The sequence below is a fragment of the Balaenoptera physalus genome (assembly GCF_965194825.1).
Source record: "Balaenoptera physalus genome assembly, chromosome: 11".
Lineage (NCBI taxonomy): Eukaryota > Metazoa > Chordata > Mammalia > Artiodactyla > Balaenopteridae > Balaenoptera > Balaenoptera physalus.
In genome coordinates, this window is record NC_138896.1 from 23,537,119 (window position 1) to 23,564,453 (window position 27,335).

At 53.0% G+C, this 27,335-nt stretch overlaps 1 protein-coding gene and 1 long non-coding RNA gene across 12 annotated transcripts in view; one reads left to right on the forward strand and one right to left on the reverse strand.

Moving 5' to 3' along the window:
* Positions 1 to 27,335, reverse strand: part of LOC309638987 — a 109,211-nt gene that overhangs the window by 78,382 nt on the left and 3,494 nt on the right. The window lies entirely within an intron of this gene.
* DDR1 (discoidin domain receptor tyrosine kinase 1) lies at positions 9,008 to 26,348 on the forward strand. Of its 9 annotated transcripts, none has more exons than XM_082415320.1 (19): positions 9,008 to 9,139; positions 12,453 to 12,621; positions 15,381 to 15,507; positions 15,598 to 15,700; positions 15,902 to 16,130; positions 17,452 to 17,599; positions 17,859 to 17,967; positions 18,460 to 18,646; positions 18,756 to 19,002; positions 19,549 to 19,644; positions 19,760 to 19,911; positions 20,799 to 20,964; positions 21,649 to 21,759; positions 22,847 to 23,091; positions 23,260 to 23,387; positions 23,601 to 23,816; positions 24,283 to 24,517; positions 25,094 to 25,243; positions 25,356 to 26,348. In XM_082415320.1, the coding sequence occupies exons 3-19, from the start codon at positions 15,423 to 15,425 to the stop codon at positions 25,494 to 25,496; spliced, it is 2,748 nt and encodes a 915-aa protein (XP_082271446.1). In that variant the 5' UTR covers positions 9,008 to 9,139; positions 12,453 to 12,621; positions 15,381 to 15,422; the 3' UTR covers positions 25,497 to 26,348. The 9 variants fall into 9 exon arrangements, with proteins under 9 accessions (XP_082271446.1, XP_082271449.1, XP_082271445.1 ...); XM_082415319.1 differs by lacking the exon at positions 9,008 to 9,139 and adding an exon at positions 10,884 to 10,972; XM_082415321.1 differs by lacking the exon at positions 9,008 to 9,139 and adding an exon at positions 11,056 to 11,239.

A 27,335-nucleotide genomic window follows, 5' to 3' on the forward strand; every position in this document is an offset into this window, starting at 1 on the left:
ATTGATCTATGTTTCTGTTTTTGTGCCAGTACCATATTGTCTTGATTACTGTAGCTTTGTAGTATAGTCTGAAGTCAGGGAGTCTGATTCCTCCAGCTCCGTTTTTTCCCCTCAAGACTGCTTTGGCTATTCGGGGTCTCTTGTGTCTCCATACAAATTTTAAGATGATTTGTTCTAGTTCCGTAAAAAATGCCATTGGTAATTTGATAGGGATTGCATTGAATCTGTAGATTACTTTGGGTAGTATAGTCATTTTCACAATGTTGATTCTTCCAATCCAAGAACATGGTATATCTCTCCATTTGATGGTATCATCTTTAATTTCTTTCATCAGTGTCTTATAGTTTTCTGCATACAGGTCTTTTGTCTCCCTAGGTAGGTTTATTCCTAGGTATTTTATTCTTTTTGTTGTAATGGTAAATGTGAGTGTTTCCATAATTTCTCTTTCAGATTTTTCATCATTAGTGTATAGGAATGCAAGAGATTTCTGTGCATTAATTTTGTATCCTGCAACTTTACCAAATTCATTAATTAGCTCTAGCAGTTTTCTGGTGGCAGTTTTAGGATTCTCTGTGTATAGTATCATGTCATCTGCAAACAGTGACAGTTTTACTTCTTCTTTTCCAATGTGTATTCCTTTTATTTCTTTTTCTTCTATGATTGCCATGGCTAGGACTTCCAAAACTATGTTGAATATTAGTGGTGAGAGTGGACATCATTGTCTCATTCCTGATCTTAGAGGAAATGCTTTCAGTTTTTCACCATTGAGAACGATGTTTGCTGTGGCTTTGTCGTATATGGCCTTTATTATGTTGAGGCAGGTTCCCTCTATGCCCACTTTCTGGAGAGTTTTTATCATAAATGGGTGTTGAATTTTGTCAAAAGCTTTTTCTGCATCTATTCAGATGATCATGGTTTTTATTCTTCAGTTTGTTAATATAGTGTATCACATTGATTGATTTGCGTATATTGAAGAATCCTTGCATCCCTGGGATAAATCCCACTTGATCGTGGTGTATGATCCTTTTAATGTGTTGTTGGATTCTGTTTGTTAGTATTTTGTTGAGGATTTTTGCATCTATATTCATCAGTGATATTGGTCTGTAATTTTCTTTTTTTGTAGTGTCTTTGTCTGGTTTTGGTATCAGGGTGATGGTGGCCTCATAGAATGAGTTTGGGAGTGTTCCTTGCTCTGCAATTTTTTGGAAGAGTTTGAGAAGGATAGGTGTTAGCTCTTCTCTAAATGTTTGCTAGAATTCACCTGTGAAGCCATCTGGTCCTTGACTTTTGTTTGTTGGAAGATTTTTAATCACAGTTTCAATTTCATTACTTGTGATTGGTCTGTTCATATTTTCTGTTTCTTCCTGGTTCAGTCTTGGAAGTTTATACCTTTCTAAGAATTTGTCCATTTCTTCCAGGTTGTCCATTTTATTGGCATAGAGTTGCTTGTAGTAGTCTCTTAGGATGCTTTGTATTTCTGCAGTGTCTGTTGTAACTTCTCCTTTTTCATTTCTGATTTTATTGATTTGAGTCCTCTCCCTCTTTTTCTTGATGAGTCTGGCTAATGGCTTATCAATTTTGTTTATCTTCCCAAAGAACCAGCTTTGAGTTTTATTGATCTTTGCTATTGTTTTCTTTGTTTCTATTTCATTTATTTCTGCTCTGATCTTTATGATTTCTTTCCTTCTGCTATCTTTGGGTTTTGTTCTTCTTTCTCTAGTTTCTTTAGGTGTAAGGTTAGACTGTTTACTTGAGATTTTTCTTGTTTCTTTAGGTAGGCTTGTATAGCTATAAACTTCCCTCTTAGAACTGCTTTTGCTGCATCCCATAGGTTTTGGGTCGTCGTGTTTTCATTGTCATTTGTCTCTAGGTCTTTTTTGATTTCCTCTTTGATTTCTTCAGTGATCTCTTGGTTATTTAATAATGTATTGTTTAGCCTCCATGTGTTTGTGTTTTTTACGTTTTTTTCCCTGTAATTCATTTCTAATCTCATAGTGTTGTGGTCAGAAAAGATGCTTGATATGATTTCAATTTTCTTAAATTTACTGAGGCTTGATTTGTGACCCAAGATGTGATCTATCCTGGAGAATGTTACGTGCGCACTTGAGAAGAACGTGTAATCTGCTGTTTTTGGATGGAATGTCCTATAAATATCAATTAAATCTATCTGGTCTATTGTGTCATTTAAAGCTTCTGTTTCCTCATTTATTTTCATTTTGGATGATCTGTCCATTGGTGTAAGTGAGGTGTTAAAGTCCCCCACTATTATTGTTTTACTGTCGATTTCCTCTTTTATAGCTGTTAGCAGTTGCCTTGTGTATTGAGGTGCTCCTATGTTGGGTGCATATATATTTATAATTGTTATATCTTCTTCTTGGATTGATCCCTTGATCATTATGTAGTGTCCTTCCTTGTCTCTTGTAACATTCTTTATTTTAAAGTCTATTTTATCTGATATGAGTATAGCTACTCCAGCTTTCTTTTGATTTCCATTTGCATGGAATATCTTTTTCCATCCCCTCACTTTCAGTCTGTATGTGTCCCTAGGTCTAAAGTGGGTCTCCTGTAGACAGCATATATATGGGTCTCGTTTTTGTATCCATTCAGCAAGCCTGTGTCCTTTGGTTGGAGCATTTAATCCATTCACCTTTAAGGTAATTATCGGTATGTATGTTCCTATGACCATTTTCTTAATTGTTTTGGGTTTGTTTTTGTAGGTCCTTTTCTTCTCTTGTGTTTCCCACTTAGAGAAGTTCCTTTAGCATTTGTTGTAGAGCTGGTTTGGTGGTGCTGAATTCTCTTAGGTTTTGCTTGTCTGTAAAGCTTTTGATTTCTCCATCAAATCTAAATGAGATCCTTGTCGGGTACAGTAATCTTGGTTGTAGGTTCTTCCCTTTCATCACTTTAAGTATATCATGCCACTCCCTTCTGGCTTGTAGAGTTTCTGCTGAGAAATCAGCTGTTAACCTTATGGGGGTTCCCTTCTATGTTATTTGTCATTTTTCCCTTGTTGCTTTTAATAATTTTTCTTTGTCTTTAATTTTTGCCAATTTGATTACTATGTGTCTCAGTGTGCTTCTCCTTGGGTTTATCCTGTATGGGAGTCTCTGCACTTCCTGGACTTGGGTGGCTATTTCCTTTCCAATGTTAGGGAAGTTTTCGACTATAATCTCTTCAGATATTTTCTCTGGTCCTTTCTCTCTCTCTTCTCCTTCTGGGACCCCTATAATGCGAATGTTGTTGCGTTTAATGTTGTCCCAGAGGTCTCTTAGGCTGTCTTCATTTCTTTTCATTCTTTTTTCTTTAGTCTGTTCCGCAGCAGTGAATTCCACCATTCTGTCTTCCAGGTCACTTATCCGTTCTTCTGCCTCAGTTATTCTGCTATTGATTCCTTCTAGTGTAGTTTTCATTTCAGTTATTGTATTGGTCATCTCTGTTTGTTTGTTCTTTAATTCTTCTAGGTCTTTGTTAATCATTTCTTGCATCTTCTCAATCTTTGCCTCCATTCTTATTCCGAGGTCCTGGATCATCTTCACTATCATTATTCTGAATTCTTTTTCTGGGAGGTTGCCTATCTCCACTTCATTTAGTTGTTTTTCTGGGGTTTTTTCTTGTTCCTTCATCTGGTATATAGCCCTCTGCCTTTTCATCTTTTCTGTCTTTCTGTGAATGTGGTTTTTGTTCCACAGGCTGCAGGATTGTAGTTTTTCTTGCTTCTGCTGTCTGCCCTCTGGTGGTTGAGGCTATCTATGAGGCTTGATGGGAGGCTCTGGTGGTGGGTAGAGCTGACTGTTGCTGTGGCGGTCAGAGCTCCGTAAAACTTTAATCCACTTGCCTGTTGATGGGTGGGGCTGGGTTCCCTCCCTGTTGGTTGTTTTGCCTGAGGCAACCCAACACTGCAGCCTACCTGGGCTCTTTGATGGGGCTAATGGCAGACTCTGGGAGGGCTTATGCCAAGGAGTACTTCACAGAACCTCCGCTGCCAGTGTCCTTGTCCCCAAGGTGAAACAGAGCCAGCCCCCGCCTCTGCAGGAGACCCTCCAACACTAGCAGGTAGGTCTGGTTCAGTCTCCCCCAGAGTCACTGCTCCTTCCCCGGGGTCCCGATGCACACACTATTTTGTGTGCGCCCTCCAAGAGTGGGGTCTCTGTTTCCCCCAGTCCTGTCGAAGTCCTGCAACCAATTCCCACTAGGCTTCAAAGTCTGATTCTCTATGAATTCCTCCTCCCGTTGCCGGACCCCCAGGTTGGGAAGCCTGACGTGGGGCTCAGAACCTTCACTCCAGTGGGTAGACTTCTGTGGTATAAGTGTTCGCCAGTCTGTGAGTCACCCACCCAGCAATTATGGGATTTGATTTTACTCTGATTGTGACCCTCCTACCGTCTCACTGTGGCTTCTCCTCTGTCCTTGGACGTGGAGTATCCTCCTTGGTGAAGTCCAGTGTCTTCCTGTCGATGATTGTCCAGCAGCCAGTTGTGATCACCTTCATATAATTCTTTATAGCATTATGCAAATCTAATCATGCCCAGATTCAATTTTTAAAAACACTTTCCAGAACCTACTGGATAAGACCCAAACCCCTCGGCATGGCGGGCAAGTCCCTTCACGAAAGCCTGTCCAATCTCATGAAAGCATTTTGTAGAGGACACTTTTGGCATTCACAAAACGGCCATCCCTACTTCCTTGCTGGGTAAAGCTTTTACAAATTTTATTTGTTTATTGTTTCAGTGCTGCCCTCCCATATATTCAGAGAAGACGGTCCCTTCACGGCCAAAAGAGATATATTACTATGATTGCTCTAAATCAGCCACACCATTTCCATTCCTTTTCCCATGATGGATTTAGGAGTGGGGCTCTGGGCCCAGTGAGACATGGCGGGGAGAGTTAGGGGGGAGTCTGCGGGGGTACTTTTGGGAAAAGCTTTCCACCTCTGTACATTGCTGTTGAGGATGTGGGATGTGGTGTCTGCAGCTGAGACGGCCAACCAAAGTCTATGAGGCTGAGTCCTGACACACTGAGGATGGGAGAGCAGAAAGTTGGAAAGAAGCTGGTCCTTGATGACATAATAAAGCCACCAAATTAACCAAGAACATTTCTTTCCCAGGAAACTTCTTCATCCAGAATTTTTTTTTTCTTCTTTTTTTTTCATTTGTTTGTTTAAGCCTTTTCTGGTACTTGCAGCCACAAGCATTCTCACTGATAAACCTGCCCAACATCATCTTTTACAATTCACCTTTCCTTCTACTTAAAGCCTGTGGTGGTCTCTCTCACACCTTCACATTCTACACACTCTCACCTCAGTTTTTGGTTCTGTCATGTAAATTCTTCTTGGAGTTTTCCCCAGGTGCTGCCCTATGACCGCTTCACTTTGTGACCCCTCCTTCCCTCCCTCAGTCTCAGCAGCCCTGAGGTCCCCAGCTCTAACTTCCTTGCGCTGGATCTTTGGGGGAGGGTGGGGGTTTGGACTTTAACAGAGATTCCAACACTACAGGTTTCTTTTGGAGACTCCTGAAGGCCCAGGTCGAGTTTAGCCCTGCACTGAGGGCTAGAACTTGAGTAACGTATGGACCCTTTTGGAAGACATACAATTCTCATGGACTTGACTTAAATTATTTTTATAACAAGTGTGTGCAAACACAGCTAACTATGAACTCTTCCTGCTTCAGTACTTAAGCAGTCATAAACCCAAAACAAAGTTGCAATAAATACAAACAAAAATGGAAAGACAATTTAACCTAAAAGTAATTTGATGTGATGAATAGTGTCCTTTTTCTGAAATGAAGTTGGTGCTGGCAACGTGAACACATAATACCTAACTGGCGCTTTTGAAGTTGACACAATATTCCACTGTGTGCCCAGCATGATTCAGTTCTCCCCCTACTTGTGTCTGTTCAAATAACGAAGAAATCTTTGTTAGTACGTGTTCCCTGGACTTCACTTGGTACGAACGCAACCCAGACAATTAAAGAAGTGCTAACTTGACCACAAGTAGGTAAACACACAACACAAATGCAGGCACTCACATGCAGGGCGCTATAGATCAGTTACATAGGATCCAGAACATGCTTAAAATACTTTCCAAAAAATTACCAATGAAACAAAAACATGGAATTTAATAATTTTCACAGAGCATTCATGGAACCTCAGTTTGAGAAATACTATCCTAGCACTGACCTTGACTTCTGGTGTGACCTTGGGCAAACTGTTAGCCATCGTTCAATCTCTGTACATTGTGCACAAACAAGAATAATTTGGACCACTAGTATTCTTGGGAGATGAAGGAAGTTAGAGGAGTTAAGGACAATGTCCCAAGATCTTCAAGGACGATAAAGGAAGGGGTGAGGATTTATGACAGATCCCTAGAGTTGGACAAATAACGATAGCTCAGACACTCCAGTCCAGCCTTGACTTTGGAGTCAAAAGGACTTGTGTTTGAATTCCAGATCTGCCAATTGCTGTGTATGTGTCTGTGGGCAAGTTACTTGATTTCTCTGACCCTCAGTTTCTGCCCCTGTAAAAGAGGAAGTATCTCAAAATGCCACCTCACAGAGCTGCAGTGAGGACCAAATGTGATGACTTGGGCAAGTGCTGAGGGCAGAGCCTGGCACCTAGCAAGGCTCAGTAATCAGCAGCCTTTATCAGGAAGAGGCCAAGGGTTGCCGAGAATGCCACAGGCTTTGGCAAAGAATGATAGAAAAGAGAAAGTGAAGATTCTAAGCTTCTGTCCATAAATAACAGTATTTCTGCTATGTGACTGTCAGCATACTTCACACTAATGAGCCCCGCAGCTACCCTAAGCTTCCGCTCAGCCTTTCTCTTTTCTCCCTCCCTGGCTGCCTCTCCAGAGCTCTGTCCGCCCCGGTTCCACGTCCAGGCTTGAAGCTCCTTCCCTCCAGGTTTTCACTTCCTCCAGTAATTACCGTAGTGTTGGTCACCTGTGCAGCGAGCGCCCCCCAGTGGTCTTTCTGTTCATTACAGGGACCGTGGGGCCTACAAAAGACTGAAGAAAGGTGCGGTTCCCAAGGCGGCAGGACTCAAGAGGCTCAGGCCTTTGCCTAGTCCAGCCACTCAGGAAACCGTTCTGGATCTCCCTCCTAGCCCCCGCCCCCTTTTGGAAGAGAGAGGCGGAGGAATCTAGAAGTCCTGGGTGGAAAGCAGCAACTTGCTACAGATCTAAGGCAAGTTACAACCTCTCCGGGCCTGATTCCCTTTTTAAGAAGAGCCCTGCCCCATCCACCTCAGAGGCCCCAAGGAAACAACCAAATGATAGGTGAAAACACCGGGAGAGAACCGCGCATGTGCTTTTCTGTAGGATCTCACCATTTCCTCACGGCTTTGCTGGTTGGGGGGCGGGGGCGGGGGCGGGGGCGAACCCCGGGCGGATGTGGATGAGATAAAGGGGGAATGAACTCCTCCCTTCTCCTCAGCCATTCCTCTGCACTGTGTATCCAACGTGCTGCTGCCAGAAACCACTTTTAAAATAACACCCATCTAATCATGCGTTTCCCAGCTCAAAGGCCCAAGGCCCTTCCTCCTCACCTTCAGAATAAATGAAACTACTAATGAGATTACCCCACCTCACTCTGCCTCTCTGGGGTTAACGCATACAGGCTCTGCCTTCCAGCCACAGCTACGTTTTCACAGAACCATGTTTACGCCTCCCTGCTATTAGCCAGGAATGGCCTTGCTTCCTTTCTGCAAATCTTTGTCTGACTTAAAACCCAGTTCCAGCTCCAACTCTTCCATGGGGTTGTCCTTGATCTTGCCTCGCCCCCACTCAGGAGGACCTGGCCTGCCCCTCCTCTGGGTTCCCACAGCCTCTTCCAGCTCTGACTATAGCATGGGTCAGGCTGTCTTCTGTGATTATATACATATACAAACATACACACATACACATATGCGTATTTATATATATACATATATACATACATATTTATACACACATATACACATACATGCCTGGCTCCCCCTCTAGACTGTAAATGCCCAGAGTGGGTTGTGTTCCTCTATGTATCCTTCATAGCTCTTACTGTCAGAACCCTGCCCTGCACAAACCCTCCATAACTGTGGAATGAATTGGGACATGGAACTCAGGGACCCAAGTGACACATGAGAAAGCCACAGATGGAGATCATGTTAGTGGGGTTTGGATGGTTGTTTCCATCAATGGGGCCTGTACGCCATCTCACATTATCATCCCAACAGACCCCCAGGGGTCTATTAGCTCCATCTTTCTGATGAGGGGACTGGCAGGCTGTAGGACTCAGCAAGAGGAGCTAGATGGTGAGTGGCAGTTTTGTTCCTTGCTTCTCAGCGGCAAAGCCTTGCTTTCTCTCCTCCCCTTTTGGTACTTTGCTTCCTCGCATGTGAGGCCTCGTTACTGCTCCCTCCTGGCCCTACTTTCTCCAAGCCTAATCAGTCCCCTTTGGCTTTGGGAAGCATATTTTCCAAATCAAGAATTGGAGTACATTGTCTGACAATGACATTTGTACTTCAGAGGTGACAGGTCAGAATATGTTTGAATTGGGATTGTTCTGGAAAACTGAGGGTGCCTTTAGGCCTTGGGTACTTCCTATGCTTTGGTACAACTTTGGGGGGGGCACTCACCAACTAGGAAACTGGTATTCTGGTTCTCCCCAGAGTGCAAAACCCTGACGGAAGAAATGAATTGTTAGGGACGCAGAAGGAGACCTCCTAAGGACCACTGTTAATCTCTTCTCCCACCTCCTGTCTGTTTGTCCCTCTTGCCTGGATTCTCTCCCTCAGCAGGACCTAATGCCTGCTGCCTAAGCTCTCAGCCACAGCCAGCCGCTGCTGCTTTCTCCCGCGCTGCTTCCCTTCATCTCCCTTTGTCTGGGGTCTTTGTCTGCGGTCTCCCTGCGGTTCACAGTCCTCCGCCTCCCCTCCCTTTCTCCCTGGCCTGGCTGCTCCCTCCCTCTCTGCGGGGGCCGGGAGGCTCGGCGAGGGGAGCGGGCTGGGTTGCCATGGTCACGTCGAAGCCCGCCGCAGCTGGCCAGGGCAGCTGCTCCCGGGGCTCCGGATGGGCGGACAAAGCCAGGCGGCCTTGGCAGCCCTAGAGCCGGAACCCTAAAGGCCTGAGACTGGGGGGACTGGGACCCAGGATAACCCTGAGCTGGAGGTGAGAGGGAGGAAGCGAGAGCCGAACAGGGAGGGCAGGAGTGGGGACTGGTGTTGGGCCCTCCCCTCTTGGGGAGGGACCGGGCGGTCCAGGCTGGAGGTGTGGTGGGAGGAGGGGAGTGTGCCTGAGCCAGAGGGGTGGGGAGGAGGGAAAGGATGGGGAATAGAGTTGGGGGCCGTGGTGTGGCAGATGGGCTGAGGACTAGGATGTATCCAAGTAACCAACCAAGAGGTCTGGGGCCTCTGTGTCCTGCCTTCAGAAGCAGGTTTGCTTCAATCTTTGGAGTTGGGGCCTCTGTCTCCCCTGGTCTGTCCCTCAGTTGTCCCTTCCCTTCTCAGCCCCTTACTCTTCTCTTCTCCCCAGTCCCTTCGTTTCAATCCCCGTGCCTCCATCTTCCTCTTCTCCCATCTCTGGGTTTCATTCCAACTGCTTCTTCTCCCCTTTGTCCTTGTTTGGCGTCCCCTTGGTGTATCACCTCTCGAGGCCCCTCTCTTTCCTGCCCTCCTCTCTGAGTGTCCCCCCACCCTTTCCCCATCGTCTCCACTCCAGTTCACTTGCTCACCCAGCCCTTTTCCCCAAACTCCACTCTTCCCACCTTTTGCCGTATGCCCTCTCATCCCTTTCCTCTCTCTGATCCCCAGTTCCCCTCTGCCTCAGCCTCAGTTTATCTCCTGCCTCTCTGAGTTCCATCACCATGGCCCCATCTCTTTCCATCCCCCAGGCTGCCCACAGCTGAGCTCTGTCTCATCTTTCTCCCTGTGCTATATCATCTCTTCCTCCTCCTGCTCCTGGGCCTCAGTTTCCCATGTGGACTTGGTGGTATCAAGGCCCAACTCACACCCAGGGCCTTGTCCACCCCCTCACTCTGCCCCCCACCCCCCAGTGGATTCTCACTCTCCCCAGCTGCTGACCCAGAGGCAGCTGCACCTCCCAGGAAGGGGACAGCAGCTTCTGTGTGGGGCCCATCTGGCCCATCCTCTCTCTCACTGGTCCTGCTGGGCTTCCCTGTAGTGGCCCAGTAGTCTGCAGGCCTGAAGCTGCTCTCTTCTACATGCCTCTCCTCACATTTTTTCATCTGTTCCTCCTCCTCTCTTTCCTGGGCAGCAGGAGGCCATTGGCTTGAAGGGGAGGGAGGCCCTGAATTGGAGGACACGGATGGGGGAGGGGTAGAGGGTCCTTTGGGGGCTCAGGAGGACATGGGGGCCTCTGGAGCTGTGAGTGATTCAGGAGATATGGGATGGGCTCTGGGGACCACGGATGGGTGGGTGGATACACTAGGTCTTTGGTACTACTCTGGGGGCCCCTGAATGGCTGGGATTTCCCTCTCTGGCCCCTAAGAGTCTCGGCTCAGAGCCTGGCATTCCAGCCGGCTCCAGCCCCCTTTCCGCTGTCACTTGACTCCACTGGGCCCCAGCCCTGCATCCCTCCCACTCCTCCAGCTCTGGGCTGGGTTGAGGTGGGCATCACCGACTAGGAATTTCTCCTGGGGGAGAAGAGGGAGCAAGGGTTTCAGGATTCTATGGTTTCTTATACTCTCCGCAGTCGACCCCTCTGTCTGGCACCGCCATGCCATCTGGCCGGGGTCAGCGTGGGCCTGCGCTGTGGAATGTCCCACTGGGGTGTGAGGGGATGTTCCTCCTTCCCTGAGGGGTCTGGCTGCAGCTCAGCCGGGCCGCCTGCCCGGGGCTTCCCGAGAGCACAGCCCCTGGAAGGAGGGGCTGAGAGTCCGCCCAGGTGAGGTTACTTGGGAAACCTTGGCCCCACCCCCGGCCTGGCTCCACCCCCGGCTCAGCCTCTCCGGGCCCAGCTTCCCCAGCGGCCCTCTCCGGAGGGGTAGGTGCGCCGGGGGAACCCTGGGGGTTTGGTGGGAGGGGACGATGGGAAGAGGTAATTCTCAGGGTGGCCATGGGGCTGTCTGTTAGTGAGTCCCTCAGCAGTTGGGGCGCCCTAGGGTTTGTGTGTTGACCCGTGAGTTGGAGTACGTGCCCATATGTGCCTTGGCCTCTCCCAAGGGCCAGCCTCTTCCTGGCAGTGCTTTTGTGTACTTGTCTGGGACTTCGTGTTTCTTTCTTGGGACTGTTGTCTGGGACTGCACGTAGGGTGAGTTTATATCTATCTACTGTGAGGTGCAATGGGGCAGAGATCTGCAGTGGCGTGAGACCTTACCCTGCAGGTGATTGGTAGGTGTGGGGTGTGGAGAGAGGTGGTGGGGCCCCAGGTAGCGCTGAGCGGGGTGGCACAGTTACCACCACAGCCCTTCTGTCCTGCCCACCTCACCCAGCAGCTCTCCCGCTCTTTCTCTCACATTGGGTTTGTACCTAGTCTCTCTGCACCCAACTTCTCTGGGTCTCGTGTACTGTTACTTTTTGTCTGTGCGTGATTTTCTCTTTGCCCCCCTATCCTCCTCCTCATCCCCACCACTCACCTTGTCCGGGCCTATCCTTGCCAGCGGTCAGACCCTCCGACCCCACCAGGGCAGAGCTGGCTGCCCTGAAGAGCACTCCCGAGCTTTGAGCAGGGAGCCCAGGGGAACCAGGACCTCGGAGTCTGGACCCCAGGGTCCTTGAGAGGACTGGGGAGGGCCTTGTGGAGTTATGGGGAGGAACTGGAGGTGGAAATAGAGAGAGGAAGGGGCTGGGAGAGAGGGGGCTGGTCCTACGGCTGGGTTGGGGTGTAGAGGACCAGAGGCTCAGAGGGTGCCAGACAGAAGCAAGGTTGGCGGTGTGAACAGAGTAGGTCTAGGAGGCCAGGTTGGACAGGTGAGCCCTGCTCCCTTCCCCCATTCAAACTCCTGCTGCTGGACCGGGCGCCGGGCCTGTGGGAACGTGCTCCTTCCCTGTGCCCTGGGGCTGCTCCCCTTCACCTCCCTCTGCAGGAACTGAGCCCAGAAAAGGGGGAGTAGGGAGGCGGGCCATCCCCTCGTGGGGCCTGGGAGTGGGAGAGGCCCTGAGCGGTTAGCCGCTGGCCCCCTGCTTGGGCCGTTCTTCTTTGTGGGGATCCTGGGGGAGTGGGCCGTGGGTGGGTGGAGGGGGATGGGCACGCAGCGCCGAGCCGGCGGCGGGGACGGCGGCGCGGTTACCTGGGGGAGGCCGGGGCTCGCGGGGGAATGCGGGGTGGGCGTGGCGGGGCGGAGAGGAGCGCGGGGCCGGGAGGGCGGCGCTGGGCGTGGGAGCGGCGGGGCTGTTTCAGCCCGGGAGGGGGAAGGGAGGGCAGCGGCCCGAGCGCGCGGCGAGCGGGCGGAGGGGGGAGCAGGGAGGGGGAGGCGGCGCCTGGGTCCGAGCCGCCCCAGCCCTGGCTCCTCTCCCCGGAACAGGCCCCCGACAGCTGCTCTCGGGAGCCGCCTCCCGACACCCGAGCCCCGCCGGCGCCTCCCGCTCCCGGCTCTTGGCTCCCTCCGCCTCCCCCTCCCCGCGCCCCGCCGCCGCCGAGGAGGCCCCGCTTCGGGGTCGGACGCCGGGGTCTGCCGTGAAGAGCGATGAGAGGTAGGAAGAGCGGCGGGAGGACCCCTGCGGGACGGAGAGGCGGGGGCGGCGGCCTGGGGCTCCGGGGACGCGCGGTGGCCAAAGGATGAGGGCCTGGCCGGGAGGCAAGATGTTCCCGGGCTGGACTTCGTTGTCCAGCGCCGCTAAGTCTGTCCCTGCCCGCCTCCCAAGTGCTCTGGCTTACTGTCTGAAAATGGGGGGGGGACCCCCTGACTTCCGAGAAAGTGTGTTCCAGCCTTGAGGAAGGACCGCCTTTACCCAGTATAGAGGAACTGAAACCCAGGAAGACAGGTGCTGATATGTGGTCCTACTGAATCATCTCCATGCCTCCTGGAGAAGTGGGCCTGTCCTCCTACTTGGCCAGTCTCTGCGGGCATCTACTAACTGTTAAGCCTCCATCCAGCCAGCTCCCAGTTGGGCAGCCTGGCCTCAGCCCAGCAGAGAGAGGGCCTGACACCATAACCTGCCAGTGACAGCCGCTCATCCAGGGTTGGATGGTCAGTTGGTTCTGCCAGGAGTTACTGTCATTGCCCAGTGAGCACCATCCTCAGTGTCCCTCCCCCACTCCCTCCTCTCCAGCCTTCACCCTACAGGTCCCCTGCTGGCTGGACATTCCTTTCCAGCACCTCTACCCCCAGCCAGAGTCTGGTGCTCAGACTCACTGTTGCTGAGGGCACATAGTGTGTCCAGAATTGAGTGGTACAGTGGAGATGAAAGCTGAGCATATGGGAAAATAGAGAAATGACTTTTTTTTTTGGTCACTCCAGCCACCCAAGTTTCCTTCTGTTCCCCACTCTCTTGACTTCCCTCTGGCTTGGTCACCTTGAGTATTAGGGGGTGGGCCCCAGTTCTCTTGGGATCCTGTGCCTGAGGACCTGAGTGTGTGCCTCACACTGTCCTCTGATTGTAGGAGAATGTTTGTCATTTCATGTTCACAGGTGTCTGAAGATGACTATTAACTAAGTGATAGGATTGAACTTGAAAGAATGCCGAGGTGTGGATGGAGGTGATGTGTGCGTGAGTGTCCGTCTGTGTTTGCTTTGGCTGGGGTGTCTATGTGTGTAATGGATTTATGAGGATGTCACATGTGTCTGTCTCTGAAAGTCTGTAAGACAGTTGTGTGTGCGTGTGTGTGCGTGCGTGTGTGTACAGAGCTGTGTGGGTGTTGTCTGGGGTGAGGGTTGGGGGTTGGGAGAAGAGGGTGAAGGGCTTGTGGCAGAGTGTTCCAGCCCCTGGCTTCCAGCCTCATGCTGCACCCAGGGGCGGCACATGGGGGGCCTGATTGACTGATTGATTGTAGTGGGGTTGGGGTAGGTTTTCTGGGCCTGTCCTTGGTGTTTGTGACCCAGTGGAGAGAAATGGGGTGACAGGGTGTCAGAGAACAGATTGCCCCAGACGTCTCTCTGTGTGTTTCTCTGCTTGGCTCTGTGCCCTGCGCTTCGAAGCCTGCTCTGTTTACCTCTTGCTTTGTGTTTCTCGCCCTGTCTCCCCCTGCCTTCTATCTTCTGCCTGTCTTTGTATGTCTGCCCCGGGCTCCTCTTGCTTGCTCCGTCTGGCTCTGATGACTCATCTGGGATAGGCATGAAGGTTACCCAGGGGAACAAGGGCCCTGCTGTTCCCGAGAGAGGTGGGGGTGGAGAGCAGCACCCAGGAATTCCAGGCCAGCTGCCTGGGGCTCCGGCAGCTTGCTCCCCTGTGCCAGCTCCCAGACCCCCAAGGGACCAGGCATGATGCTTCCGGTTCCAGCTCTCCTTTGATACCTGGGTCCCCCCATAACTCAGTCAGCCCCCTCAGCTGCTGCTTTGGAGCTGTGGGGTCTCAGCTGCCTCTTACATTCCTGCCCTAGAGCATTGTGGGAGCAGCTGGAGGAGGACAAAGGGATGGGGGAGTATCCCCCCACTCCTCCTACCTCCTGGGGTGACCTGGCTTCCCTGTCTTTAGATCCGCCCTCATCTCCAAGGCAACTCAGCCTTTTCCTCAGCCCTGGGCTCTTCCTTCTGAGGCAGCCCCCTTCAGAAACTGGGAACTGGGGGGATAGGATGTCGAGGTCTTAGGAAGGGAAGGCAGAGCAGGGAGAGGGGATGGAATGCTTTGGACCTGATGGCAGAGGATCAGGGTTTGAGGGGTGGCACTAGGGGTCCCAAAGGATTCCAGGGCCTGGAGAACTCAGGGCAGACCTCTGCTGGGAAGAAGACAGATCAGGATCGATTTTCCTGGGGCTGGGGCTGGGGTTGAGGCTGGGGAGGGTAGATACCTGGGTTCATAAGAAGTTGTAGTTGGAATGGTTTTCAGGCGGCAAGCTGCCAGGGGCCCAGTGAGGGGGAAAAAAAAGCAGGGATTCTCAAGCTTTAATAGGCACAGGTCACCTGGTGATTGTGTTAAAATGCAGACTCTGATTCTGCAGGTCTAGGTTGGGACCTGAGATTCTGCGTTTCTCCCAAGCTCCCAGGTGTGGCTGAGGCTGCTGGGTCAGGGGCCAGCAGGGCTACAGAGGACACTGAGATTGGAAGGTTGCTGGGGTCCCCCGCTTCGCTTAGAATTCTGGTCTCCTAGGTGGGGAGGGGACCAGAATTTAGCTCAGTGTCTGGCACATGGGAAGCATTCTAAAAATATAGCTGATGCAGTTAAACAGTGACTGTTGTTGTCATTTCACTGCTATTATCCCCAAAGCAGCCCATTCTGTCTCTTCATTATTGGCTGTGAGCCAGTCTTCTTGATTGCCCTTTAACTAACCTCCCCCCTCATTATGTCCCCTGCAGAGATGTTGCCCCCACCCCCATAGGCCCAAGGGATCGAGAGCAATGGGGCCAGGGGCCCTCTCATTTCTACTGCTGCTGCTCTTGGTGGCAACAGGAGATGCTGACATGAAGGGACATTTTGACCCTGGTGAGGAGACTGGCTCTTGGGTCCCTGAGGGATGGGGCTTGGGAGACCGAGTTGGGAGCCTTGACCCTCTGTATGCCTGTGTTCACCCAGCCAAGTGCCGCTATGCCCTGGGCATGCAGGACCGGACCATCCCGGATGGTGACATCTCTGCTTCCAGCTCCTGGTCAGACTCCACTGCTGCTCGCCACAGCAGGTAGCTGGCACACCTGGGCTGCCCCGGAGGGAACCCCTGGGGACTCTACTTGCCCTTCCAACCCTCTGCCCAAGCCAAGAGGCTTCTGAGAGGGTCGATGCCAATGAAGCCCCCCACAGTACTGGGGGGTGTGTGTTAAATACTGGAGAGAGAGGCAGACCTAGGGCCAGATGTTCCCTGTGACTTCCTGCCCCCTCCCAGGCTGGAAAGCAGCGATGGAGATGGGGCATGGTGCCCTGCAGGGCCGGTGTTTCCCAAGGAGGAGGAGTACCTGCAGGTGGACCTGCGGCGGCTGCACCTGGTGGCGCTGGTGGGCACCCAGGGGCGGCACGCAGGGGGCCTGGGCAAGGAGTTCTCCCCCAGCTACCGGCTGCGCTACTCCCGGGATGGCCACCGCTGGATGGACTGGAGAGACCGCTGGGGCCAGGAGGTGAGGCTGGCAGGGACAGTGCCCAGGGAAGGCTGGCCCTCCTCTGTCCCCCTGCTGTACCACCTATCCACTGATGACTCTGCAGTGTACGCCCTCTCTAGCCCGGACATCTCCCCTGAGCTCCATCTAGTGTTGCAAACCTGACCACTTTCCACCTAGATGTATTATGGTCATCTCAAACTTACCATAAACTTCTCAAGCTGACGTTGAGCCCCATTCCCATCCCAAACCTGCTCCTCCCCCAGCATTCTCCAGCTCAGGAATTGGTACCACCATAAGCTAAGATGATATCCCTGATACCTCTTTTTCTCCCACCTCCTACTTCCAAAGCATCAGCAAGGCCTGTCTGTTCCACCTCCATGATATTTCCTGAATCTGCCCACTTCTTACCACCTCCACCTCTACCCCTACGCCAGGCCCCCACCATCCCCAGCTTAGATGAATGCAGTAGTCCCCAAACTGTTCTCCTTGCTTCTTTCTCTCCTGAAGTCAAATCTCCACCTGGAGGCTACATCCAGGGTACTTGAGAAAATGCAAAGCAGATGCCTCACACCTGGCTCACAGCCCTCTGCTGGCTTTCCTCGCTGCCAGAACAAAAGCTGAGGTCCTTCGTGGGTGCAGAAGCTTAGCCTGTGCTGGCTCCTGTCCACATCCCTTACCCCTCTCCCCATTCTCGCTCCACCCAGGCCATGCTGGTTTTCTTGCTGTTCCTGGTAAATGCTCACCCCACAGCTTCAGGACACCTTCACTTGCTGTTCTCTGTGCCTGGAAAGCTCCTCCCCCAGCTGTCCACAGGCTCTCCTCCCTCCATTCAGTTCTCCCCGAAGATATCACCTCCTCATAGAGCCTTTATCTGACTCCCCACCTCCAGCTGCCTCTTGTTTGTCACAGCTGTTTCTCCTACTGGACTGTCAGTCCTACAGGAGAGGGACTGATTCTCACCCCCAGGAATGTGCCTGGCTGGTGCAGAGTGGGTGCTTAGCCAGCATCTGCTGAGTGAACAGAGGGAATGGGTGCAGGAAGAGGGGAAGCCAGAGCAGGGGTGCAGAGCTGCGAGGGACTGGGTAGAATCTGGGCACAACAGGATGAGAGACTTAGAGGTCAGGACAGACCATCAGGCCCAGAGAGGTGTCGGGGGCTCTGCTGAAGCCCCTTGTCTTACAAATGCCTGGCTGTACTCCATGCCTTGGGTGCTCAGTGCCACCCTTCATGGGTCTCTTTGTGGCCATTGTGGGCTGGGCCAGGGAGCAGCTGGTGGCTGGGAAATTAGATCCGATCTGGAGCCTTCCTCCCCCATCCACCCCTGCGTCCTGGCCCACAGGTGATCTTAGGTAATGAGGATCCTGGGGGAGTGGTGCTGAAGGACCTTGGGCCCCCCATGGTGGCCCGACTGGTTCGCTTCTATCCCCGGGCGGACCGAGTCATGAGCGTCTGTCTACGGGTGGAGCTCTATGGCTGCCTCTGGAAGGGTGAGTCATTCAGACCCCTGAGGATTCATTCCTGTCCTGGGGACTGGGGAGTGGGAATGGGGGAGAGGGGCATCTAGGATCCTCTCTCCTGTTGGGAATCTGTCACTCTGAGTGAGGAGGGGACTGGCCAGCATTGCCTCCTCCATGCCAGCGGCCTGTGGAGGGATACGAGAGAGGGACCTGAAACCTGCCCAGGCCTGATGCAGGGGTGGGGGATGGAGGCTCCGTGCCCCTAACGCCCCTCCTCCCCCTGCCCCAGATGGACTCCTGTCTTACATGGCCCCTGTGGGGCAGACGATGTACTTATCTGAGGCCGTGCACCTCAACGACTCCACCTACGATGGACACACCACACACACCGTTGGCGGGTGAAAGAAGCGGGCCCCGCAGGACATGGAGCCTGGGGTGGGAGAGTGGATGGAGTGGGTTGGGGAGGGGGTTGTCTGGGCAGTGAGAGGGAAGAACTGCAGAGAGGGATGGCTTAGGTGGGGCTCAAGGGACAGGACCAGGATTTAGGGATAGCAAGGTGACCACTAGCTAATGTGACACTTTGTGCGAATTAGAGAAAGGCCTGCCTCTGGTAAGACACTTAAATCTGTTGCAAATTGTCACAATAAATACACACATCATAGGTTGAGCGGTGTCCCTTAGAGGCGGTGCCTTTGTGTAGCATGTGACTTCAAGGTGCCCTAGAGAGTCCTGGGTGAGGGTAAGAGAGAGCTGTGTGAGGTTGGGGCAGGGGTGGGGGGTTGCTGGGCTACGCTGGCCAGGCCACTGGAGGATGGGGGTTGTAGAGCACCCAGATAGGTGACACTTTCTTCTCTTCCAACCTCTTCTTCCTCGGCTCCCCTCCTCTCCAGGCTGCAGTACGGAGGTCTGGGCCAGCTGGCAGATGGCGTGGTGGGGCTGGATGACTTTAGGAAGAGCCAGGAGCTGCGGGTCTGGCCAGGCTATGACTATGTGGGATGGAGCAATCACAGCTTTCCCAGCGGCTATGTGGAGATGGAGTTTGAGTTTGACCGGCTGAGGACCTTCCATGCCATGCAGGTAAGTGCGGCCAACTCCCAGGGAGGGCTCTGAGACCAGGGTGAGTGCCCTGGGGTGCTCGCTCGGGCTCTCCTGGACTTGACCTTGTGTCCTTCCTTCCTTCCCCCAGGTCCACTGTAACAACATGCACACGCTGGGAGCCCGCCTGCCTGGCGGGGTGGAGTGTCGCTTCAAGAGGGGCCCTGCCATGGCCTGGGAGGGGGAGCCCGTGCGCCATGCCTTGGGGGGCAGCCTGGGGGACCCCAGAGCCCGGACTGTGTCAGTGCCCCTGGGTGGCCGAGTGGGCCGCTTTCTGCAGTGTCGCTTCCTCTTTGCTGGGCCGTGGTTACTCTTCAGCGAAATCTCCTTCATCTCTGGTAAGCCCCTGGTCTCTGCCCAGTTCCCAGCCTCTGGTATTACTAACCCATAGTGCCCTCGAATAACCACTCCCGGCACCAATGAGACTTTACAAGTAAGGCTGCCCTAAATAATTTGAACACTTTCCTCCCCCTTTCCCCCTGCCTGTCTCAGTCTTTCGTTTATGAGCCCCTCACTCACGACTGATGTTGAGCAGTATGACAGTGTGGTTGTTAAAATACTGAAATATTCTGTGCTGGTTGAGAAATAGCCTCTTCTCTAAGCCTCCTGACAGCCAGGATCCCCGCCCTGGGCTCTCCTCAGGAGTCCCACTTCTCCCCACAATCCAGCAACTAAAAGATTAACATCCAGCACCACCACAACCATCCAGGACCCTCCAGGATCCTGTTCCACCACCTATCCTGGTCGGTTGGTACATATATTGAGTATCAGCCCTGCTCCTACTCCTCAGCGAATAATAGAATTCCCTCGGTCTCATGCATGTGTGCCTCCCTTTGGTCGCCTCCTCCCTATCTGACCTCCCCTTTTTTCTTCCTTCTCCCCAGATGTCGTGAATGACTCCTCCCTGGCTTTGGGGGGCACCTTCGCACCAGCCCCCTGGTGGCCACCCGGCCCACCTCCCACCAACTTCAGCAGCTTGGGTGAGCTGCCCTGGGGCCCCCGCCAGGGCGTGTGGGTCCTGTCACCAGTCCTCCCTGGGCCCCCTCAGCCTGGGTGGGAAGCCTCCCCTGGTCCTGACCCTTCTGCCTCCACCAGAGCTGGAGCCCAGGGGCCAGCAGCCCGTGGCCAAGGCCGAGGGGAGCCCGACTGCCATCCTCATTGGCTGCCTGGTGGCCATCATCCTGCTGCTGCTACTCATCATCGCCCTCATGCTGTGGCGGCTGCACTGGCGCAAGCTCCTCAGCAAGGTGGGCAGAGTGGGGTGGGGACCCTTGGGCTACTGGGGGTGGGGCAGCCTGGGGAGGGATGGGCAGGATGTGGGTGTGGAGAGTGAGGCCAGCGTGTGTCGGGACTCCTGCGTTAGTTAGGATCCAGCAGGGACCATAGAGCACAGTCGGATGAGAATAATTTGAGGGAGGCTTAGTAAGGAGACCACGTAGAAAGATGTGGGCAGGGTGTACGTAAATCACGAGAAGCAGTGCAGTTCCCCAGGCCTGGTCACCGCAGAGCTGCTACCATCCCTGGGTCTGTGGGGTGAGCGAAGGAGGCAGTCACTGGAACGCGGGAGGAATCTGGGAGGAGCGTGTGGAGAGGGCGCCTGAGAGGGGCAATGGACTTTGGTTCCAGGATGCAGCTCACCTGGGTCCATCCCTTAGGGAGGGGCTGGGAGAATAAACACCCTGACCTCACTTCCTGTCTGCCCTCCAAACTCCTGCTGGGGCTCCTATCTGGCCAGCCCAGACCCAGCCCGTTGATGCAGTCCACACTGATCGACCTCTTGGGGCAGAAGCCCAGCGGGAGAAGGTGGCGAGTGGAGCTAGAGGAGCAACTGGAAGAAGTGCGGCACACCCTAAGCCCACGTCTTCCAGGCCAGAGTCCAGTGGTGGTGATATGCGTTAAAGTTAATAGTTATGGACTGGTAGGATTTGGGTTGGAATCCCATTGCGGGACATCAGGGAACCCACTTAAATGCCCTTGAGTCTTTCTTTACCTGTGAGATGAGTTAGTAATACATACAACTACAGGACTTTGTGAGCACTGAAGGAGGGAACACGGGTGTAGGATTTAACCAGGAGCTGGGAAGGGCGCGCTGAGCGGTAGCTGCGCTTAATATTTCCCGTTCCCCCATGACAAGGCCGAGCGTCGGGTGTTAGAAGAGGAGCTGACGGTTCACCTCTCTGTCCCTGGGGATACCATCCTCATCAACAACCGCCCCGGCCCTCGAGAACCACCCCCTTACCAGGAGCCCCGGCCTCGTGGGAATCCGCCCCACTCTGCTCCCAGTGTCCCCAACGGCTCTGGTAAGACCTTCCTTGTTCCAGTCCCACCTCCGTCCTCTGCCTGTCTTCTTAGTGTATCCTTTTTCCTCTCCTTTACCATTCCTTTCTTTTACTGTCTTCCCCAGTTTCAACTCATTTTCTTATTTCTGTGTGTCCCTGGTCACAGCCTTCTGTGTTACTCCACGTCCTTTACCATGTCATCTCCCTCAGGAAGTTTCCATGCATTACTCACAGTCCCCAGTGCTCTCATCCTGTTTCTGTGTCCCACACACATCCCTCTCTCGTCTCTGTTGTGCCCTCTCATTGTGTCTTTCTGGCTCCTCTCCTCTCTCCTAGACTCACCATGTTCATTCCATCCATCTACCTATATTTATATATCCATTCATCATTCATCCGTTTGTTCATCCATCCATATATATTCATACGTCCGTCCATCATCCATTCATCAACCATGCATCCATCCATCATCTATCCATGCATTCACTATCCATCCATCCATTCATCATCCATCCATCATCTGTTCGTCCATCCATCACCTATCCATCCAGTTATCCAGCACTCTCCAGATGCTTGTTTTATTCCATTTCTGTCTCTTAGTACATTTGTTCTCATCAGCCCTAGTCTTGCCCTATTCTGTGTCTCCCTGTCTGTCTAGCCTTGAGTCTCATCCCTTCCCCGTGTTTCCCCCCCTCCTTCTCCCGACAGCGTTGCTGCTCTCCAATCCAGCCTACCGTCTCCTTCTGGCCACTTACGCCCGCCCCCCTCGAGGCCCGGGCCCCCCCACACCCGCCTGGGCCAAACCCACCAACACCCAGGGTAAGCCCCTCTGCCCCTAGTCTCTGCCAGGCTCCCCATACCTCTACTGGGGCAGGGAAAAGTCCTCACACCTTGCACTCCCTCCTCTCCCCACTGTGGCCTCTTCTGCTCTCCTGAGCTCCCAAGGAGGAAGCTCCTGTGCCCTTAGCTGTCCTCTGCTGCTGCTTGCTCCTTTTTAAGGCCTCCCCCTTGAGCTGAGGAGTAGAAATCTCCCTGGTTCTCAGCTGTTCCCCTCCTCCTGTTCCACCCCATCTCTTGAGCTCTCCAGAGCCAGACAGGAGGTTGCTATGGTGGCTCCAGGCTCTCTTGAGCCTGAAGTGAAACCTTCCTTCACGCTCCCCTCTCTCTAGAGCTGCAAGGACGGCCTCTCCCCCAGTGCTTGCCCTCTCCCCCAACATGTCCTCTCTCTGCTCACGCCCCCACCCTTCCTGTCTGCTCTTCTCTTCTGTGTTACCTTCTTCTCGTCACCCCTTCCCCAGGGCCAAGGGGGGACAGCTCTGCTTTCTCTCCTCTGTCTGTAGACTCCATGTTGTGCGGGCTGTGAGGAACTGTTTTCCTTTCCCTCTGTGTGCCCCTGTCTCTGCTTGTCTTTGAGCTTGGTGTGTTGGGTCAGGGAGGGCTTGGGTAGCCATGGCAGGGAGGATGAAAGGATGAAAGCAACCGGTAGAATGGCTACGTGAATGACAGTGGCTGGCGGTGAGTGGGTCATGGGTTTGGAAATTGGAGGGTGACCGGACGGCTGGGACCATCCTTCTTCCAATGGTGGGTAGAGGAATTCCACTTGCAGCCAAGACTTCTTTCATAGTCTTGTACTGTGCTGGGATCCCTAGAGAACAAGACTTTATGACATTCTTTGCTCAACCATTTCCACTGCCTTGAAAGCTCTGTAGCAGCTAACTCTTATCCCATGCCAGCACCTTCTCTGTTTTGAGGCTGGCGGGTGGAATACCAAGAAGAGGAGGGTAGACCCAGTCTCTCACCCACCTGGGAGACAGGGCGCCTCTGGGAGACGGGGGTGTGGAGAACCGTGGCTCTCGGGGGCTGTTCCTGATGCCTCGTCCTGTCTTCTTTTCCCTCATCCCTCCAGCCTGCAGTGGGGACTATATGGAGCCTGAGAAGCCGGGTGCCCCGCTTCTGCCCCCACCTCCCCAGAACAGCGTCCCCCATTATGCCGAGGCTGACATTGTCACCCTGCAGGGTGTCACTGGAGGCAATACCTATGCTGTGCCTGCACTGCCCCCAGGGGCAGCTGGGGATGGGCCCCCCAGAGTGGATTTCCCTCGGTCGAGGCTCCGCTTCAAGGAGAAGCTTGGCGAGGGCCAGTTTGGGGAGGTAAGTAGGATTCCTGCCCAGCCATCGGCAGTGTCTGCCTCTCTGCCTCTCTTGATGCCATGCCCAAACATCCCCCCTGGCTGGGAAACCGTCATCTGTGTTGTCCCAATTGACCATGTCTCCTTGGTGAACCTTGTGACCCCGTAGCAAATCACCTTCTTTCTCCAGGTGCACCTGTGTGAGGTAGAGAACCCTCAAGATCTGGTCAGTCTTGATTTCCCCCTTAGTGTGTGCAAGGAACACCCTTTACTGGTAGCTGTCAAGATCCTGCGGCCAGATGCCACCAAGAATGCCAGGTGAGGACCAGGGATGGCATCTGGAAGAAGGGAGGGGGGAGGCCATGAAGAGAGGGGAGTGATCTAGAGAGAAACATGGTGGAGACCAACAGTGGGGGAGTGTCTGGGGACTAGTGAGTAGAGGTTGGGGAGTGGGGCACTGGTTTGTGGGAGCTGGAGGGAAGCTGCAGGTCAGCCCCTCGGCATCCCGCCACCTTCTCCCTGCTTCTCCAGGAATGATTTCCTGAAGGAGGTGAAGATCATGTCGAGGCTAAAGGACCCAAACATCATCCGGCTCCTGGGCGTGTGTGTGCAGGACGACCCCCTCTGCATGATAACTGATTACATGGAGAATGGCGACCTCAACCAGTTCCTCAGTGCCCACCAGCTAGAGGACAAGGCAGTGGAGGAGGACAGAGATGGGGAGGCGGCCCAGGGGCCCACCATCAGGTACACAAGGGGGTCTCCTCCGCTCCCCTCACTCCAGCTTAGAGGGAAAGGGGGAACATGGGATGGGCAGGCAGGTAGAGGTTCCGGGAGGGGGCCTGGCATGAGACACATGTGGCCATGTTCATCTAGAACTTGAGGGGCAGAAAGGCTGGAGATTACGACAGTGAGGGTGGTGAAGGGACTTGGACCCTGTCAGGAACTTCCCTGTGCTCTCTCGCCCTCACTGTCCCTGAGTCCAGATTGTGGAGCATAACAAAAGCGGTAGCTCCCTGGGGTCGGATGAGCTAAAGAAAGGTTGAGTGGGCACCTACCCGCTGGCCTCCACCAGGGCTTTCCATCTCCGCACCAGGAGGAGGGGTAACCCAGTCCTGGGGAGAGGGCTCTCCTCCATCTCCCAGGAATCTGTGAGGTGGGGACGAGTCTAGGGCTGCCCCTATAACCCGCTGTTGTCGGCTTCCATACTCAGCTACCCGATGCTGCTGCATGTGGCGGCCCAGATTGCCTCAGGCATGCGCTATCTGGCCACACTCAACTTTGTGCATCGGGACTTGGCCACAAGGAACTGCCTGGTTGGGGAAAATTTCACCATCAAAATCGCCGACTTTGGCATGAGCCGGAACCTCTACGCCGGGGACTATTACCGTGTGCAGGGCCGGGCGGTGCTGCCCATCCGGTGGATGGCCTGGGAGTGCATCCTCATGGTGAGAGGCCCTGAGAGAGGCGGGAAGGGAGGGGCGGTTAGGGGAGCACTGGCTGCCACTTAAGCTGTGGACTGGAGTTTTCAGTCACTTGCCTTCCCTGGACTGCAGTTTTCCTCATCTCTGAAGTGGGGGTTTGGACCAATGCTCTATAAGGTTCCCTCTGGCTCAAGGGACTGGAGAAAGCAGAGAGTTATGGTATGATTGGAAAGGGTCCAGGAGCCAAGAGCGAGTGTGAGAGATGGAGTCAGGGTAGCAGAGAGGAAGAGAGATAAGGAGGCTAGAGATAGAAGGCGATGAGTTGGGAGAGTCAGGACCAGAAAATGGGGGGAAGGATGGGTAGAAACGGGAAGAGGTGAGGAGAGGACTAGAGCACAAGAAAGAAGGCAGAGCCAGAGGAGAGGAGCAGGCTTAGTGGGAAAGAGGGCCAGCTAAGGAGGGTGGAGCGCCGGGGGTTGGGAGGGAGTCAGGTGGGTGTGAGGATGATGCTGAGTGGATGTAGGGTCCCACTGGGGAGAGGAGGAGGGTCTCTGTTGACTGATGCCTTTCTCTGCCTCTGTTGCCTTATCCATGCACCAGGGGAAGTTCACGACTGCCAGTGACGTGTGGGCCTTTGGGGTGACCCTGTGGGAGGTGCTGATGCTCTGCAGGGCCCAGCCCTTTGGGCAGCTCACCGATGAGCAAGTCATCGAGAACGCGGGGGAGTTCTTCCGGGACCAGGGCCGGCAGGTCAGAGCAGAGGGGAGGGAAGATGGGTCTGGGGGTCCGGGAGGGCCAGAGCCTGTCATCTTGGGGACTAAAGAACATTTGCTTGCCTTTCATCCACGCTGCCACAATGCAGGTGTACCTGTCCCGGCCCCCGGCCTGCCCACTGGGCCTGTATGAGCTGATGCTTCGGTGTTGGAGCCGGGAGCCTGAGCAGCGACCACCCTTTTCCCAACTGCATCGGTTCCTGGCAGAAGATGCGCTCAACACAGTGTGAATCACAACACCCAGCCGCCCCTCCCTCAGGGAGGTTTCGGGGAGGCCAGCGGCACTAAACAAGAGGAGCTAAGCGCAACCCACTCCATTCCCCCTCCTGACCGCCCTTCACCTCTGAGAGAGGCAGTGTGGCTTAAGGTGGGCTGGGCCTGCCGGGGAGCTGACGCCCTCCCTTCCCCAGATATGCTCTCATGCCCCCTTCCTGCTCCTCTCTTAGAAGCCCCTGCCACCCACCCAGCTGGCCCTGTGGATGGGATCCTCTTTGACCTCCTCTAGCCATCTCCTGGGGGAGGTGGGAGAAAATATAGGGCAGACACTGGACCTGGCCCATTGGAGCACCTGGGCCCCCCTGGGCAACACTGGTACCTGGAGAGAAGGCTGTTGCCCCCAGCCTCTCTCTCTCTCCGTCACACACTGGACCCCACTGGCTGAGAATCTGGGGAGTGAGGAGGACAAGAAAGGGAGAAAGGGGTTCCCTTGTGCCTCCTCCTGGGATTGCCCTCAGCTTTGGCCTCTCCCTCCTCCATCCTCTGAAACACTGGACTTGGGGGTGATCCCTAACCCCCCAGCCTCCCCACTTCCCACCTGCCCTGTTGTAGGTAGAACTTCTCTAAGCCTGTATGTTTCTGTGGAATAAGTATTGGGATTAGGGGGGAAAGAGAGAAATGGCCCGTGGCCCTGGGGTTGGACATCTCTATGGTAGCTGCCACATTGGTTTTTCTATAATCACTTGGGGTTTGTACATTTTTGGGGGGGGAGAGACACAGATTTTTACACTAATATATGGATCTAGCGCAATGCTATTTTAATCCCCTGCACTAGGCAGGTAATAATAAAGGTTGAGTTTTCCACAGCTACGAGTGGGTTTCTTGGGGTTTTGGTGAAATCTGCCTCCTGCCCCCCCAAACCCATTTCCTTTCTTCCTTCCCCTCTTTTTCCCTCTTCTTCCCACTCCATTTCCTAACATGTGTTTTTCCCAGCATAGCGTTCTGTTTCTGCATAAGCCAGGCCCTCGCCTGTGGGACCTAAGGTCCCACATGAATATGGAGCTCTGCAGGAGGCCTGGAGGGAGGTGGATTAGGCCAGTGGTCCTAACCTTGTCTGACCCATGGACCCCTTTGGCAGTGTGGAGAGGTCTACTGATTCCTCCTCAGAATTATGTTTTAAAACCCATTTAAAAGTATTTCATATATATATAAAATACACAATTATGATTACATATATATAACAGGAAATCAAAGCATTTACCAAAATGTTAAAAAAATGATATAGTAACATATGTGCTTCTTTTAAATATATTTAATAATAAGCCTAGTAGCAGGTGTAATAATTATTGATATTTTCAAAAAGTAATGAGCATAAATGATATTCTGAGATTTCTACAGCTATAGTGGGATATGAGAATAGCTGTGGTGTCTATTAGTGACAAGTCACAGGTACTGCTAATATACTGGGGGTTTTGCTCATAGTCATATTTGGAGGAAACGCTAAATTTCAGTTAGAGGTTAATAAAAATAGAGATGTAATTCTTTTCTTGCCCAAATTCTAGGAAACCCTCTCCCACTGCCTGCACCCCAGGGTCTGGAAGTCCCAGGAGGAGAATCCCTGTATTAGACTGATCAAGTGTTCAAATTACAAATAGGTTTGAATTGTTTGAGAGCCAAGCCAAGACCCTAAATTATCTCAGAGGCTTGGAAGGATGAGCCACAGCTGCCAAGGAAACATTTAACAGAGTTCAGATTTGGTTGGAATGAAAAAAAAAAAAAAAAAAATCAGTTGCAAGTATGGGAAAAGGCAGACCCATCTTGATGGCAGTTCATGTGAAATAAAGACCCTGGGG